At 34.7% G+C, this 18,591-nt stretch overlaps 1 protein-coding gene across 5 annotated transcripts in view; it reads left to right on the top strand.

The window, feature by feature from the left end:
• Window positions 1-18,591, top strand: part of fus (epithelial splicing regulatory protein fusilli) — a 186,956-nt gene that overhangs the window by 156,270 nt on the left and 12,095 nt on the right. For 2 of the 5 annotated variants that reach the window (XR_015533764.1, XM_022060416.2), the window contains exon 12: window positions 6,716-7,086. Coding sequence is in view for 4 of the 5 variants with exons in the window: in XM_022060416.2 (XP_021916108.1) it covers window positions 6,716-7,086 (371 nt within the window). In the remaining variant the exon portion in view is untranslated. Of the gene's footprint in view, window positions 1-6,715; window positions 7,087-10,254; window positions 10,299-16,664; window positions 16,714-18,591 lie in introns of all 5 variants that reach the window. The other 3 variants (XM_022060444.2, XM_022060434.2, XM_022060424.2) reach the window with 3 other exon arrangements.

The following is an 18,591-nucleotide window of genomic DNA, read 5'->3' as shown; positions in this document are numbered from 1 at the left end:
TATATATCAGTTGCAGGGGTGGAAAAAATCTTCAAGTTGTGAAGGCACAAATGTATGAAGAAGTAACAAGCGTATGTCTAGAAGCAATGTGATACTTTTACAGTTCTCATTATCTGTAAATATATTGTTATCCGTACACTTTGTTAAGTGTCTGATGTTGATGTTGGTGACAGTACATTTTGGAAGAAATTACACACATTTTAGAAATTATTCCAGGCTGTCCATCTTAAAACAGACAAGACAGAGATATGACTATGAATATCAGTTCACATAATCCATCTTCTTTTTACTTGTATGAAACTTGAACCATATTACTTTGATTTACTTAGAAACAACACTAATAACTTCAATACTTGCCTGCCACAAAAATAATTTTGTGGCATCCAAGTGTTTAACAAATTTGAGAAAGCTTATGAACCATTAAATTCTTTCTGGTGATAAATTAAATGATGAAGGAATGATGGAATTGGAAACTTCACATGTAGGAGTATTTGTGTTTGGAAGAAATTAGAAAGAACATATTGAAAGAGTAAGTCCTACACAAATGTTAAAAGGATTGAAAGTTCTGTTTAATTTTGGGAAGATTGATGTTTCAGAATGTGAATACCCGAGTTTATAATATCTTCCAGTGCCATAAATGTAACAGAATGATTATGTCACCTTTAACATCTTAGTTACCAAGAACTTTTCCACCCCTGATGGCTGTAACAGTACCAAAGTGAGGAGGATGGTGCTAGGGGTATCTTTCTGTTTTTGGTATTCACATTTCTACCACTGAGTCTTGTTAAAGCAGGCTGTTTCTTTATTTATATTAACATCACACCATGTCAGTTAAGTCAGTAATGGCTTGTTGAACATATACATGCTGCTGTAATTTATGTTGACGCAAAATATGAACAAAGCTGTGTTTCAGATTAACAGGAAAAGATCCCCAAGCATACAGTGTCTATCCTGACTGCTTGATGAAACAGCTGATTGGGAGCACTTTCCGTTCTGGTGATGTAATGCATGTCAGTAGTTTCCTATATTTAATGTAATATGGTTTCTTTGCAGGTGGTTTGGCAATTTGAAGACTTAGGGAGTAATTGGTACATATCCAAAATTCTTGGAAGGGAAATTGACTTGATTTTCTTTCAGTTGTGTGTTACAAGTGATCTGTGTCTTACTGTTTGTTCTTGAATATCTGTGCTGATTTTCCAGAATCTTTCTAGGCATTGTAAGTTTTACACCTTGCACAAGAAAACATTTGGGCTGTTGTACATTTACTAGATTGTTTACAAGCAGTCTATATGTTTAATAAGAAATCAAATTTGATGAAAAAATTAATCTTAGTCTGTTAGCAAAAAATTGTGGACCTGTTTAAGGTAATGCGTAAAAGCAAAGTTGAATGATAATATATACCATATTCAGAAGTAAGAATGTGAAATTGCATTTGAGCTTCAGAACCCTCCTGCAAAATAGAAGTGGTTTTTGTACTAATCATTTTATGGGAACATGCTTAAGACAGCTGTTATAAATATATATTTTCAGACTTTTGGAGACATGATTCATTATTCTGAAACATACTATAAGCTCTGCAAGATCATTGTGGATCATTTCCTTTAAGCACACACTAAAAATACATCTTGCAAAATTAAGGACAACAAACACATACATTCTTGTCTCCTGTTTGAGGTGTCGTGGAATTACAACAGAGAATGGTATGTGTGTGTGTGTCCATATATTTTAAGTATTCATTGGATATCATACCATGTGGAAATGCTAAATGTTATAAATATTTTAGGTGAATTTTTTTACCTCCTTTTTCACGGATGAAGTGATGAAAAAATAGTTTTGGAAGATGTGTGTGTGTGTGTGTGTGTGTGTGTGTGTGTGTGTGTGTGTGTGTGTGTATACATGCGTGTGTATACATGCGCGCTTGACAAATTGTTATTGGCCAGGTTATTTTCCTGTGTATTTCTGAACTGCTTTTTCACACTTATTCCTAAAGAAGCACGCAGCTAGTTCTGAAATTTCAGTAATTTGTACCATTTCAACACATGTGATATCCAGAAGACTGCTGTGAAAACTTTTAAAAGTCTCATATTTGTTGAGATACCATTCATTAGAAGAACATTATGTAATAGCTTTGTAGTGTGTGCTCTTCTAGAAAGCAATTAATGACTTTTAGTGACAGTTCAATAATTTTTGGCTTTTGTTTGTTATTTGTTCTTAGCAGGTTCAGTAACTGCAAACAATGGGGTGATGCTATTTGGTTGGTGACTTCTTGGGGCGATTTTTAATTCATTGGTGACGGAAGGTTTGGTTTGGGTTCAAACACCAGTAAGTAAGAGAACTCACTACCATTTGAAGGTAAAAGTGACTGATTTAAATAATAGCTTACAGGCTTTGAATAGTGAGTTTTCAGTTTACTGGTGTCACTTTTTTGCTAATGCTAAGTGTGTTTGTCTTGCATGATTGAGGAGGATTAAGTATAGTGAATATAAGTCTTATTTCTTACCCACTTTGTTCTTATTGAGAAGAGCACTTTAGGGGCTTTTCAATATTTTCTTTGTGTTCTTTTGATCACATCCAAATTTTCTCCCCTGAGGAAGCATGTCTGAAATTTCTGTAGGCTGCCTGAAGGGAAGCTCATGTAACATTGAACTTGACAGGACAGAATAGAACTTTAAGAATTGTAGAGTAGAGTAGAGAGTAGAGTTTATTTACATTCCAAAGATCCTTCTTAGGACTCAACCAAAGGATGTAGAACATGTCATTTCATACAATATACATACACTTCAGAACTTTCAACACAAGTACAAGAACGTATTATTGTACCACTTTGTTAGTGGTATTATGCTGTACCATGTTTCCCTTCCTTTGTTGACAGAACATATGGAAATTTACACCTGTTTGCTGTGGATATGGGATGTGCTCATTACTAAAAGGTGAAGAGAATGGGGATTTGAGCCATTGAGTTTTATTCATGCCACATCTGCAAGAGCAATTTAGTTGGCCTGTGTGCATTTGTAGCCACTTGGTGCAAAGGGAGAGGAATATTACATGCCTGAGTTAAAATAGATGCATGCAATTAGGAATCAACATTTTTATGACTTCGGTGCTCATGTTGTATATTTCAGTTTCTTCAGTATTGTCAAGCAAGCAGCATTTCTTTAACACTGACATATAACATTTATATTCAGACTAGGGACTACTAGTGTGGGAGTAGAGATTGCTGTGCAACTGTTTGCCTTACTACAGAGTTATGTGCATGCACTTAGGATTCAGAGTAGAAAAATTGCTGAAGAATCCTTCATATTTTGCACATGAACTTGGTTTAGCTGGGAATTTGTTCATATTTTGTAATGCTCCCCTATAAACTAGCTGACTGAGCAGTTTAGTACAGTGGTATCTGTAGTTCATTTAACAAAGCTTTTTTAATAGCTCAGACTGTATAGTGTCGAAGCATAGTGGTAATGGTCTAATGATAATTTGAGAGGTACCTAGTTTAAATTAGTACTTCTTATTATCAATGTTTGTATGTATTATTAGTGGAAACATCTTTCAAACATTGGAAAACATTTATATCTGTTTCACAAAATGTTTAAACCATGTATGAATGAACATGTATATGGATATGTGCTTGAATATTTTTTTTATAAGGGGCATAAGTATGGTAGCCTATATGCTTTACACTTGTCATACATTAGTAATATGTGAAAATCAACCTGTGTTTCTGTGAAACTAATCACAGGACATATTTGTTTTGTCATTGAGGAATGCAAATAGGTCCAACAAAAATGAAGCTGGTGCACTGCATTGCACAGCAACTCAAGGCACCATATTACCATTAAAGATCGAAAGTATATACTTTAGATGTAGGAATGATAATTCATTTTGGAGCCCACATATAACTCTTAAGCTTTGATTAAGAATTTCTTTCCCCATCAAATTTAAATACAGCTTTGCTTTTAAAAGATTTATATAATGCCATTACCACTGTGTAGTACAAAGAATGGTGTAAATATCACTTATCTGAACTGACTGTATACCCATGTCAAAAATGAAACTTTCAGTAGTGTTATATGCATATCTATTTATACAGATTTTATTTAACTGTCTTCATATCCACATACTTGCGAGCCATATATCCATGATTACAAAAACCTGGGGAAACCAAGAGCCATAGTTTAAGTCCCAGCCAAAAAGTGGCTGTCCTGAGATTTTTTAGTTTTGTCTTCAAATACCAGAATAGTGCCTTAAATATTTCTCCCAGTGCACGAAGCTTATAGTTATCTCATTGGAGATTGCTTAACCTCTGCAGTTGATGCAGTATTATAAAATAGCCAATAAACAAAATCAAAGTAACATTGAACTGTCAGTTAAGCTCTTCTATTCCTTCTCTAAAGTTTAATAAACCCAACTAGAAATCAAACTTATGGTGGCAAAATTAATTTATAGAACAGGAAAATTGTGCCCCTCCCCAAATAACTGCTATACAATCCAAGGCTTGTGTTATATGAGAGGATTTATTTAACCTTTATTTTCTTTACAGTATGACTGAAGTCAGTTGATTAACTAAAACAGGTTTTAAGCAACAGTTTTCTGTGGCCACATTTGGAAACAGAAACCGTTCCTGTGACTACATTCAGTTTTAAATAACATTTTGATGTTTATGTTACAACATATGCTTCTGTCGTTACTGGATGTGTAAAAACATGTAGATATTGATTTATCCATGGTGAACAGGTAAAGGAAAATTACAAGATTGGAACAAAACACTCAAGGCAGTTTATTTATACATTGCTTTTGTTTTTCATGAAATAAACCCATGGTTGCACTTGGGAATGCCTAGCTTAAGTAATACCCATCTTGATACAAAAATATAATGACCAAGAGTTATATGATTTCTAATGACCATTGCAACCAAAGAATAAGCACCTAATATCTTAAGTCAGTCTGCTACATCACATTATTCTGTGGGTTCCCTCTGTCAGCCATCACTGTGTTCACTACAATTGGAGTCAAATTCTGCCTGCTGGATTCTCCCAACTAAAGTGTGTATTCCTGTTCCAATTCTGTCCTAGCTGGCACAGACTGAGTTGCTCAAAGAACAAAATCAGGTGACATAGGTGACAAGAAAACAATCACCTAAACCAAAACCACAACATTCATTCAGCAGTAATTTGTTATGTGCAGATGGTAAATTTTCATTGCATGGGATATGAAAGTTACAAATGCTCGGAAATTTGTGTAATGCTTGTTTCTATTCTGTTCTGTCTTTTAAAGCAGTTTAGTGTTGCCTACCATTAATACAGTGTTCTTTAAGAGCTTAACTAGTAATAATTATGTCTGGTTTTGGGAGATTATTGTAAATCTTAGAAAGTATAGCATGAACATTTAAATTATTAAAGTAGGTTTTGTACTTGGCTTATTCACTGTTTACACAAGCTAAATTTCTTTTTGAATTCATTGATGTTTTATGGACATTTTCAGTGATAAATACTAGCTTTGATTTATTAATATAATTCCTAGGGCCAATAATATGAAGAAATATGATGACTATTAGTGACAGGAAGTATACTGCTTTAATGTTAGTATAAGACCATGTTTTGTGTGCTTTGATCAAAATGTTGAAAACTCAAGTCTTAATATTTGTGTTCATTTGTTTGTATAGATGCTCTTAACTATCCTTTCATATTGTGTCCATACAGTATGTGGCCAATCTGTTTATGTATATCCATGTAATATAACTGTTTAGGACATGTGTATTCCCTATACTTAACCATTCCTCTTCTGACATGAATTTTAAGAGTAAATACCTGTGAAGTGAAATGAATATATTGCTGGTACCACTTTCATTGCTTATACCATGCTTTAAGTGTTTTGCACTTTCTGACTGCATTTGAGAGCAACTTCAGTGTAAGTAATAAGCTCCTGATAAGACAGTAAAATTTTCAAACAAAGGAATAGGCAGAAAACTGGTGCCAGAGCTTGTTGGAAACTTGGTGGGGCATTAGCTATCATATTTTCTAAGTAGTTGATTTTTAACACCACATTTGTGTTATAAATTGTCCACTGCCACCGGGTAAAAACCCATTTGCAGTCAATAATAAATAATAATAATTAAGTTACATTTGATGTACCCAGCATTTTGGAAATTGGTTGTACTCCTATCTTTTTGTTTGGTTGTCATTGTATTAATAATGGTTAATTCAAAATTAGTATTAGAACATTTCCAGGTTCATCTTTGACTACTCCAACTAGTATTGAAAAGGAAATTAAGAGAAAGAAAATCTCTCAGCATAATTACAACCAGTCACCTGAAGAAGGAGAGAGCCATCTTCTGAAATACTGTGTATCTAAAAGACAGGCCTGCTGATGTAATCAATTATCAGGTTGTTATGGAAATTATTACATAAGGTATTTCCACCATTCTTATACCCTCTGTATTGTGTACTAAAACAGTGATTTAATTTGAGTCAGAACTTTTACCAATATGATTAACAGTTTGTGACTTGTGTGTAACAGAATATAACATGCAAAATGATACAAAATGGGGAGTTCACCAAAGTTAAGATTCTTTAATCTTTCTAGTTGTAGCACTGTCCTACCAAATTTCCAGTAAGCTTTTGTAATTGAGTATGATGTAAGTACTGCTTGTATGTAAAGGAATAAATTTCCAAAATAATGTTGCCTGGGTGAATTAATTTGCCTATTTCTCATACTACAGGTGGTACAATGCTACCTCCACCTCATTTCACTCCGGCTGCAGCGTTTTCTCCATTTGGTCCAGCTGGTCCAGCACAGTTGATTCCAACCACAACACTTACTCCACCACGCCACACGTTTGCAGCGGCATTTCCCCCGATCTTCTACTGGCCATATCCGTCACCGCCAGTGAGTCCTACGTCATATTATGGAGGAGCATTGCCACCCCTTCCACCTCCAGGTGCCACTGCAGCCATCCAGCCTCCACCGCACCAGCATGGGGCTGCTCCACCACCTCACCACTCTGCTGCTGCCACGCTGGTAATCATGCAAGGTCTTCCCTACTCAGCAAACACTGCAGATGTACTGAACTTCTTTCGTGGCTTTCCAGAGGTTAGGGGTCCACCATTTCTCTTTTACTGCCCACACTTTAAAAGCAACCTCAGGCAGTGAATGAATTAAATCTAAAATGCTTTTGGTGTTAGTTGACAGTGCATACTGCAATACTTACTTTTTGTTTTACCTATAATGTAAGCCCATTATAAGCTTGTACACTGCCAGAGGTTTATCTTATAGTGTGGCAAAAATCAGCATTCGGAGACAAGTAAAACAATACTCAGCAGGTTTGCTTAATTCCAGTATATTTCTCTACAGGAAATGGTACAAAAATTATTCTCACCACTGTAAGATCATTTAAAATTATAACTGTATTTAAATAGTAGAAATATCTGTAGAAAGTACAAAATTTATATAAAAATGTTTGTTGTGTTCTCTACCTATGCTAATTGATAAAACAGCTCAGTTTCACAGATAGATAAGTACATCACAATCCAGTAGTTATATCCTGTAGCTTGATTTAGTCAGAACTTCAGAGACAGGGATGGAGTGTGTTTGGGTTTCTGTGAGAAGGGGGTCGTATGCTTGAAAAAGAATTTGTGTCTGTGTTTTTACAGTCCTTGTGTGAAGTACATAAATTGAACATGTGGGGGGGGTGCATGTCCTCTTGTCCATCAGCATGCTATATCTCCGAGACTAGTAAACAGGTTTGCATTAAAAGTTGCGAAGAAATTTTAATTTTGGCTCATATCAGTCTAATGTAAACCTTACTTTACATGAAACTCAAATTTGCACTTTAATGAAGAGCCTTTTTTGAAAAAAATATATGCAGAAGTCTAATGTGTCTTTGCCATCTTTCCCCTTATCATATTTTTTGTTGTCATTCTGTGGATATAAAATTGGCCCTTCTACTTCAATACACTTACGCCAACAATAAACTAATTTTTTAAACCTATTCTTGTAAATAACTGAGTTTTATTCGCAAAAAATGTTCTGACCGAAAATACTGGGCCCATAGATGTTTCTGGAGCTTAGTGAAGCTCTCAGGGTGATGACTGCATTTTTAGATGTTAATGGCATAATTATTGTTATTTTTATGTAATGAGGGACAACCAGTAATTTTTAATGTTATATTGAATCCTGAAATAAGTTGATGAAAATATTCAAAAGAGTTTGGAATGAAAACCGTGACAATGCTAGACCTCACACCAGTGCTTGAACACGAGAAGTGATTGAACATCTGGGTTTTTTACCTTTTGCCTCATCCCCAGTACAACCCTGATTTGGCACTGAGTGATTTTCATCTCTTCCCTAAGCTCAAGGAACGTCTGTGGTGCCAGCATTTTGAGTTAGATGAAAAAATGAAGTCTGCCGTGATAACATTTTTTTGTGAACAAAACTCAGAATTTTACAAGAACTGATTAAAAAAATTAGTTTATTGTTGTCATAAGTGTATTGAAGTAGAAGGTGACTATGGAGACAAATAATATATCTTTTTTGAATAGTAAGCTCTAAACTTTGTATATGTTCCTGTTTCATTGAAGAATTCTATCCCATTCATGTTTTATTTAAGAGGAGACATTACTTCTCAGCCCACCCTCTTAGATGCAGATGTGAGGATAATATTATCCTTTATTGACTATGTAATTGCCTGTGTCATCCAACTGGCTGTGTATCACAGTAGCATACTGTTACACCATTAAACACCATAGTTAAAGGCTTTAAATCCCCTATACTCATAAGATAATGGTTAAACTGGATTTAACAGAACTAGGGTGTAAGTTGTGTGCACGAGATTAAACTAGTATCTCAGAATAAGGTCCAGTGGAGAGCTTAAGAACACATTGATGAACCTTTGTGTTCAGTACAAGCTGCAACTTTTTTGATTGTCTGAGGAGCTATATAATATTTTCAAAGATCCTTTTGCCATGTAGCTAGTTGGTTAGTTGGGGAAGTAAGGATGTCTTTTGCAAGGAAAAGAAAAATAAATACATGAAGTTTCATGAAATGATTGATTTGACAGCTAAAATGGTATACAGTGTTGTTCACTTGTCTCAGAATGCAATTTTGATGATTACCTGAATCTTGTTGCATGCAGCACCTGGGTGCATTTGTGAATGGACTTTGGCGTAACACTTCCTGTATTTGGCTCATCTTTAAGCATGGCAGTAGACATAGTTAGTTACAGAATCTGTCTGTATAGCATAGTTGGATAGTTTTATTGTGTAGTTTAAAAACTGGCATGTAGTTTTACAGCCTGCAGTTTACAGACAATTCATAATAGGAGATGCGAGGTAACAAATTTATCAAACTGTATATTGAGGAGCTTTGTGATTTGTATTTTTTTTAATAAAGACAGGTGAGAAATGCAGGGAATATAGCATGCATTGGGGAAATGAGATATGCACATGTAATTCTGGCCAGAATACCTCAAAGCAAGATAACGTGTGGGTGAGCTACACATAGATTGGAAAATAAAACTAAATTGAATCTTGGAGAAATAGGTTATGAGGGTTTGGACTGGGTTCAAGTGGCTCAGGACATGGACCAACGGTGGTGTGGACTTCTGTGAACATTGAACATTCGTTTTCTATGAGAGCAAGTTCTTTTTCTTTCACCACTATAAAAAAATAATGTACAGTTTCTAGCAGAAATCTGTAAAGCTATATGAAACATTTGGACTTTCAGCAAACATGAAATGGAGTGTTATTATTGCCATATCACTTAGCTGAAAGATTAGTTTAAAATTATGATGATGGCATAGATAATAGTAACAAAAATAATAATGATGATGTAAGGCATATTTCTGAAAAGGTGTTCTGGTCAATTTACAAACAAAAGAATTTGTGTAGTGAAGTGTATTATAAAATTATAATTTTTGGTCTCATGTTTGGCATCATTCAGCATACTAGGATTCTAGCTCTGGTCAATTGTTGAATGTTAGATAACACCTTTGTCTCTTTTATGTTTGTTACTCACATTATTGGCACTAATCAACAGTAAAATTACCGTGTTTTATGGAGTCTTTTGTCCCTTGTAATTTAAGTTTACACAATACCAACAAATTTTGAAATGTAACTTGTACAGAGTATAGTGGCCTCATAAATATTTTACTATCATTACCATAATTAAATTAAATGTTTTAAGGTTACAGAAAAATAAGTACAGTGTTGCAACACCAACAGCAGAGCCTAGACCATTTCAATGAATTTGAATGTTTTGCAGGACTTCTTACTTCAACCTGCTGTAACAATTTCATTTGTAGTAGGGTGAGTGAGATAATCTTACCACTGCATTATTAATTTCTTTGCTATTGTAACTTACTTTTATATGAGACATTTTATTATTTAAATCATCAAGAATCTTTCACTGTTTCAGATATTATTTATAGTGTAGGTAAAAATAGGCACTGCTATGAATTTATATTCTCTGCACTCTACCACTTATGATTTGGATATGAAATGTAGTTTGATTCAACTTTATTTCTTTTAAACATATTTCACTGAGTCTTCTAGTTTATAGATAATTGTGCATGTTTGTGTGTTGTGTGTGGTGATTTTGTGCTATGACTGGAACCTCATTTTCAGATACAACATAATAGTCAATTTGTTACCTTATTTAGCCCTTTAATGGTAATGTATGAATTTATAATCAGCAATACCATTGACATTATATTACTAGAATGTCTAGGTTGTTCAGAAATATCTTTAAATACATTGTAAATAATCCTCTTGTCGCAGTTCCTTGTGTCAGATTTTTACAGATTGTGCCATTTCACTGGCATTATAACAGTTGAGGACAATAAAGACTGATCTGCCATGTCACCACACTGTGTTCAACAAATTAACAAAGTCACAAACTGAAACATGTTATGAACTTGTGAAAAATGAACAACAGACTAAAATTCACAGCACAACAGTGCAGATGGCAACTTACACTTGCAGCTCTGTGAAAACAGAGATGTGTCATATGGGAGTGAAATCATTCTGTGGCCTTGAAGCATCTAGTTTTATGATGACTACTGAAAAACACTAGCCTTATATGTTTATGGGTATATGTATACATACATTGAAAACTTTGAAAATGTTTATGATATCAAGGCAGTACTTGGACCATTTACTTTCATCAAATTTTGTTTCAATTGGAAAACTGTTTTTGTTAAATGTTTGTAGGTTTGAGCCTAGAAGTTTCCAGAATCAGATTTTTCTTTATACAAAAGTGCCCCCCCCCCCCCACACACACACAAGACTTTGTGGGATTTTACTGTGTCCAGTTTTTATATATCAATATATATCTCTATATCAACATTACAGAGGACAGGAAAAACAAAAAAATCATTTTTGTTTGTGTCATTCTAAAGTCCTTTGACAATGACATATTGGCATTATTATGATATTTTATCAGTCATTATCCATTGTTTGTTGTTTAAAAATTTAAAAATTACTCCAATATAAAATGAAAAAATAAAAATACTAAAACTAAAATTTTAAATTTTAGAATTTATAAATTTATGTTGGTGTAATTCTTAAAATTTTAAGCAACAAAAAATAGATAATGTCCAAACAAAATACTGTAATAATTTTTGGTACAAGATTTGGGTTTATCAATGTGTGAAGATGTCCATGTCCATGGTGGTATTTTATCAGTTGTAATGCTATGTAGACTTGTAGCTGGGTACCAACATTTCAGAGGAATATACTGTCTCTATCTTCAGTCAGTTAAATCCTTCATATTTTTTTAATATCCATTTCAATATTTTCATAGGATTCCCAAGATCTTTCTTCTCTCTGAGATTTAGTGACTTTGCTAAAAGTAATATTTTCCTTTTTAATTTTCATTCTGGCTCCTAATTTATGTAGGTGGTACCGAGACCTGTAATGAATTTGTGAAGTCATGATTTTAATCATGCACATTTACTGGCAGGAAGCAAGTACCATTTGTCATGTGCATTTCTAAAGTACGTACAATTTATTTGATTATCTGTAAGTCATCCTGGTTTTCACACAGTTCATACAAGAACAAATCTAAAATTTGCATGCAGGCTGCTAGTATTTTCAGACAGGCTGTATTAGACTAATGTAATTTCTTTTTGAAATGTGGTGACAGTGTTATGCTCATGTCCTGAATTGTTGTTGACTCAGCTGTTCCTGGTTTTGGTTATAGCCGAAATATTTGAAGCTGAGGTATTTTGTTGGATATTAATATCTCCCTTCTGTCTGGTGTCGGTAGATACTTGTTTAAGGGTGTACAAAGTAGTTGGTTTTCTATTATGCTGTTGACTATAATTTGACCCAGTTGCATCGGTTGGATTTATAAAGGTGTCCAATTACAGATATGAGGCAGAAGTTAGTAGTTGGTGTTACAGACATTAGGTATTGCAATGTATTCTTGGTTACCACAGATATGCACAGGCATAACCATTAAGCTTCATCTATTAAAATTAAAATTATATCCGTGGTGTAACAACTCCAGAGAGCCAAAGCCAACTAGCTTGACTGCTGGCCTCACGTTCACATGCCTAAGCACAGGTGAACGATCATCCAACCAGATATAGGATAACGTGTGGTCACCACGACGAACCCCGAGCCATTCCTGACCAGATTACGCTACTCATTGTAGCTCCCCAATTTCCTCACGATGCTGGGTTGGCACCGGTCCCATACACTGGTCGAAAGTTCATGAGAAAATTTCTTCTCTCCCGAGACCCGAACCAGCGCGCATTCCGTATCGCCGGTCCGAAGCATGATGCCTCAGACCGTGCGGCTACGGCGCGGGACATAAGTTTCATCTATATGTAATGAAATTAAGTAAAATCTAATTATTGTGACTTTAATTTAAAATAATTTTCAAACAAGGGAGTTTCATATCGTACTTAGGATTTTGCTGTGGAAAGTATTTTGAAAAACCAATCAATAACAAGAAGTTCTGATAAGAAGTATGACACCAGCTTTCCTTTATTTGTTTCAGTCTCTATTTCTGTGGTGTTTGCTCAATGTATACTAACTATAAAATTGAAATTTTTTAGATATGTCCAAATATTGATTAAATTTAGATGCTCCTTCATTTGGTCAATCCCTGATAAGTATATCTCATGTGGAATTTCTACCAGCAGAATGATAATTGTAGAAATCAACCATGCACTGTATCTTTAAAGATGCCCTCCTGTTAAGTTGTAATTTGGAATTATTATGTTCTGAGCAAATACCACAGGTTTGTTTGTATCTAATGCCTCCAGGTATGGTCTATGATGACTTTTCTGGTCTCTGCCCACATAAAGTGGTGTAGAATCCATTTTCAAGGTTGAAGTACCAATAGGGCAGGTTCCATTACTCACAACAATAGGGTGGTCATGAGAATGTTTCATTTGAGGTTTTCAGTCGAAAATGGCTGTTTTTTGGGTTGTAGTGCTGTGTAGCTCAGTAGAAGTTTACAAACTTTTCAGAGGTCTGTACTGCCTTCATCATCAGGGCGATGAGTGGCCCTGATGATGAAGGCAGCAAGGATCTCAGAAACGTTGATGAACTTCTACCAGACTTCATGGCTCTACAACCCAGAAGACAGCCATGAGAATGTCGGCCAACAGAGGGGACCTACAGCTTAACATGGATTCCAAACCACAATAGGGCATGGTATTCTTCACGTTTTATAAGTCTTATGTTTATAAAGAAGGTGAGGGCTTTAGTCTGAACAAAAAAGTCTGCACACAGATCTAATTGGGGATTAGAACCATAAGCATAAGATTTAGAAACCACTGTCTTATCCAAGAGTGCCACAATCCTTATTTCACTATACACATTAATAATTACACTTCTAGTGACCCATTTCTGTGCAGAATTGTCACTAGTCAGATATAATTTCAGAATTCTGCACTGCCACCGTATTTGCATGCATTGACATGTAAACAGTATTAATAAAGAATGTGTGGGTATTTTAATATTTATCTTCATACTTAAATGTTGATTTCATATGGTTACATAGTTGTTTTATATTCTACAAAAATTTAACTTAAAGCTACACATTTTTTAGTACTTTTACCACACAAAATTTCAGGACTGCACATCAAGTTTTAATGTCTGCCATGTTGGTATTAGTGTCAATAGGAAGTTAAGAAATACAAAGATGGGGATTCTAATGGCATGATGTTCATTCCATGTTTCTTGAAAATCCAGTAGTTAGTTGAAATGTTAAGAAGGAACAGACACATGGATGTTGGTTATAACTGTACTGTTAGCATATTTGTCTCATGAAATAGGAAAAGTAGTTTAAAAGTTACAGTTCCTTACATATATGCACAGTCAAACTATGCTGAAAACAGAAATTCTGAAAATGGCAGCCTTCTGGGGTATTGTGCCATGTAGAAGTTGGCCTCATCAATGAGACTACACAATGCAGCATCCCAGAAGGTTGTCATATTTATATTCACCACCATGAGAACCTGAAATTTTACAACAGAAATTTGAGTGCCTTCATCGCCAGACTTTTTTTTAGTTAAATTTTATTATAAAATTTTTTTCTTTTCATTTCAGATTTTCTAGAGGGTTATTTAACCTTTATCAGCCATGTGCCATGGTATATGTGTGGTCTAGCTTGTACATCACAGTAGCATACCACTAGACCATTAGACACCAGATTTAAATTCTGGCTAGCTGCCCTGTAGCAAGGGATTTAAATGCCCTATTCCCATACAGTAAAGGTTAAACATACAAACATTCCTCAAATACATCTCAATGAATTAAACAGAATCATAGTGTTTATGTTTGATTCTTTGTTCCATGACTAAAATATATCAGTAGACAGCAACTGACGTTTAGGGAGTTGTGTGTTAGCTATCTTCCATGCAGTATAAATTTACATGATTTTTATGTTTTGGTTGTCCCTTTCATAGGCAAAATGTAACTCTGCTTAAGATTTGAAGTACATAAATTCAGCAGAATTACAAGTGGATACAGGATGAATAATTATATTTTCATATAAATTTAAAATTTAGCTGTTGATCACAACATAACATAATAACATTATTAATGTCTGTTAGTCATAAAACAAACCTAAATACATTATTTGTAATGGGGAAATATTTATATTGAATTATAGTAGCTGTGTATAGTTATAATTATATAAGTTCAGAATTATGCAACATTGAAAATTATGATGTATACAGTTATTACCACATTGTTTTGTGTGGTATGAGACATGGCTTATTATTCTAAGGAAATTCAGAATATCTTAAGATAAACGTGCTAAGCATTTTTGGATCTGGGAGACATGAGTTAAGTGGGAAACTATAGAAATTACATAATCTGAGACAGTAATTTGTACTTGTATTTTTAAGTACTGAGAAAGTAATTCATGGAGTTTGCAGTGGGCTGGGTATGTATTTTTGATGGAAGAAACAAGGAAAACATTATAATTCTGGTGGGAAAAATATTGATTAAACATTATTTACTTAGGTTTATTCCTTCTGTACACCCTGCAGAATAATTTACTTGTATAAAAATATGGCTCCATAACTTCAAATTTGGCTGGCATGGATATGAAGATATTTGTCTTCTGGGTTGTTATGCCATGTAGTCTGGAAATTGATGTTTCAGAGGTGCTTACTGTCTCCTTCATCAGTGTGATGAACTACCAGACCACACAGTGCAACATTCCAGAAGACACTTCTATTCATATTTGCCACTGCCAGAACCTAAAATCTTGACATTGATCCAAATTTGAATAATTCTCTTACCCGTATATGGTAATTGGCCGCTGTACAATAACACATACTTGTAAAATCACAAGTGGAGTTAAATCAGAAGGACATTTGGTTTACAGCTTTCTGGATTATGTTGCACTGTAGTCTTGTAAGTGGTTACCACTGTTCCAGCCCTGCATATGGAGGTGATAGTTTCTTTCAGAATGTTGATAGCTCCCTACAAGACTACTTAGCATTATAACCACAAGATCATAATCCAAATTTTTACTGTCATGAGAACCTCAAGTCCTATAAAGAAAAAAAGGTATTAAACATAAATATAATCAAATATTAAACAGTGTGGACTGTGCCACAGTTCAGGCCTGTGTTATGTCTTTGAGCAGTCCATGTGGAGTTTGTGATGGATAAACTGGTACTGGGATAGGTTTCTCTCTGATTACTTTAATTTCTGTATACCATTTGTCATTTCACTACTGTTCCATACTCATTTATTACCAGCCCTGAGGTATGCAGCAGGCTTGGCCACCTAAGACAGACAGACAGATGGACAGACATACCGTCTTACTTCCTTAGTTCTCAGTTGGGATTCACCTATGACCCACCTTTTGGCCAGAAAAACAACTTTTGTTTTTAACTAAGGAGTGTGTGGAAGTAAAAATTTGTTGTGTAAATTTAAAGTGTCCTATCTTTGACAGTGCAATCTTCATAGACTAGTGGTTACCAACTAGAAAATGTGAAGTTAATTTAATTTAAATTTGGTCTTAATTGTGATTAATATTAAAACATTCAAAGTGATACCTAACTTGACACTTTCTCAGGGAGGTCAGTAAATGTGTAGTTTTGTGTGTAATTGAAGACCAAAATTTAACTTCCTGTATCACTGATGTTATCTTCATGCTAAAATGAAATGTTAACAAATTATTTCCATTACATTTTGCAGTGGAGCATCGATTATCTGAACCCCAGCCATCCGAACACACATAACATCAGTAAGTGGAAAATAATCTTACTGTGTTTTTAGCTTTTGCTTTGAATGCATGAAAACAGTGAAACAAGTTAATGCATGTTGTGTATTTTCTATTTTCAAAAAACCTGAATGGGTGAAAACATGTTAAAATAGTATACAAAATGAAGAGATGACATTATACAAGATGTAGTAAGATAACAAAATGGCAAAAATCTGGCAGTTCAACATTAACAGATGGTCATCAAATTTCAGTTGCCTGGATTGCACATTTTAAACATGGATATTTATGTAGAGAGCAGGATTTCCTTACCACCTTTTGTAATTGCTTTGTCTTAAAATTAATGACCCTCATTTGTTTTTTCTCTCTTCCCCTTATTTCATATTTTCGTATGTTGAGCTTTTTCATGATAATTGATGCTCCGGTCTACCTCAGGTTTCTCAGAATTGATCTAAGGATCTGAAATTACAATTTTTTGTAACTTTTGGAAGTGATAATCAAATTTATACAATAATACAAGATGGTTTTAAGTTTGTTGTGGGAGTAGATTTTATATTAGAATTTCCCAAATATTTCATAGAAGAAACGAGGCCAATTGTTGAAGTTTAAAGCCATTGTTTAACACAGATTTCATTTAATTATTGTATAATTGTACATTAAAAACTAGGCCCTTACATTACAGTACTGGGCCTGACTTGTGAGTACAATCAATGACCAAACCATCACTACACAACTCTTGAATAAATTTTTCAGGTGATAATAGTTTATGATTATTTAAATATGTAGTACACAGATCCATTTAGTCAGGACACAAGGATAAGAATTATCTGGAAGCTTACAGTATGTTGCATGAGTTAATGCATAAGAACTTTACTGTTGTTAGCATAATGATGAATTAATTATATATGTCAGGCAGCTTGTTAGGGGATGCAAATTTGGGCATTAGAAGCTTAGAACCAGAACATGTATATTTAAGTGTGCTTTTAATAATCAATTCAGAAAGATGGTTGGTCACCCTTGGTTGGATGGTAGCATGGATTGCAATTTTATTTCTGTTAGATTTTCAGTATGTATATTTCCAATGGAACAGGAATGTCACATTTGTTTAGGAATTTGAAAGTTATTCATTCTTTGCAGAATAACTAACTAAATGGCTTACAGAACCCAAAGGTTTATCACTGAACTAACCAAATCCCTCCACCAATCCCTGTCCTGGGCCACCAACATCCAGTCTCCTTCAACTCCTATCTCCGATAGACTCCATCTGAGATTATCTTCCCATCTACGTCTAGGTCTCCCCAGTGGGCTCTTTCCCTCAGGCTTCCCGACCAATACCCAGTGCACACCTCTTGCCTCATTCATGCGTGCCACATGCCCCATCCATCTCATTCTTGTTGACTTAATCACCCTGACAATATTGGGGGAGGAATATACATTTTTAAGCTCATCATTATGCAGCTTTTTCCATGACCCATCATCTTCTCTCCTAGGCCCAAATATCCTCCTCAACACCCTATTCTCAAACACCTGCAACTTATGCTCCTCCCTCTGAGTGAGAGACCATGTTTCACACCCATACAAAACAACAGGTTCTTAGAAATCAGACGGGAAGACAAAATATTTGGAATTGAGACCTTCATCCCATAGCTGCAGCAATATTATCTTTTATCCCACATACTCCAAGTTGACCCAGGCAGTCTCTTATCTTCAGATTTGCCCAGTCAGATTGTGCAACAACCAAATATTCCCATCAATCATGGCATCGCGTTCGTATTTTCTGTTGAATCCTCAGAGTGAGGGACCATATTTTGCACCCATACAAAACAACAGGCAGAATTATTGTTTTGTATACTTTAATCTTCAGGTTCTTAGAAATCAGATGGGAAGACAAAATAATTTGAA

Source organism: Zootermopsis nevadensis, unplaced genomic scaffold, assembly GCF_977971745.1.
Source record: "Zootermopsis nevadensis isolate Lab colony 2312 unplaced genomic scaffold, Znev_1.0 Znev_ptg000006l, whole genome shotgun sequence".
Classification (NCBI taxonomy): domain Eukaryota; kingdom Metazoa; phylum Arthropoda; class Insecta; order Blattodea; family Termopsidae; genus Zootermopsis; species Zootermopsis nevadensis.
Note: the sequence above shows the minus strand (reverse complement) of the source record. Positions and strands in the feature narration are given on the sequence as shown.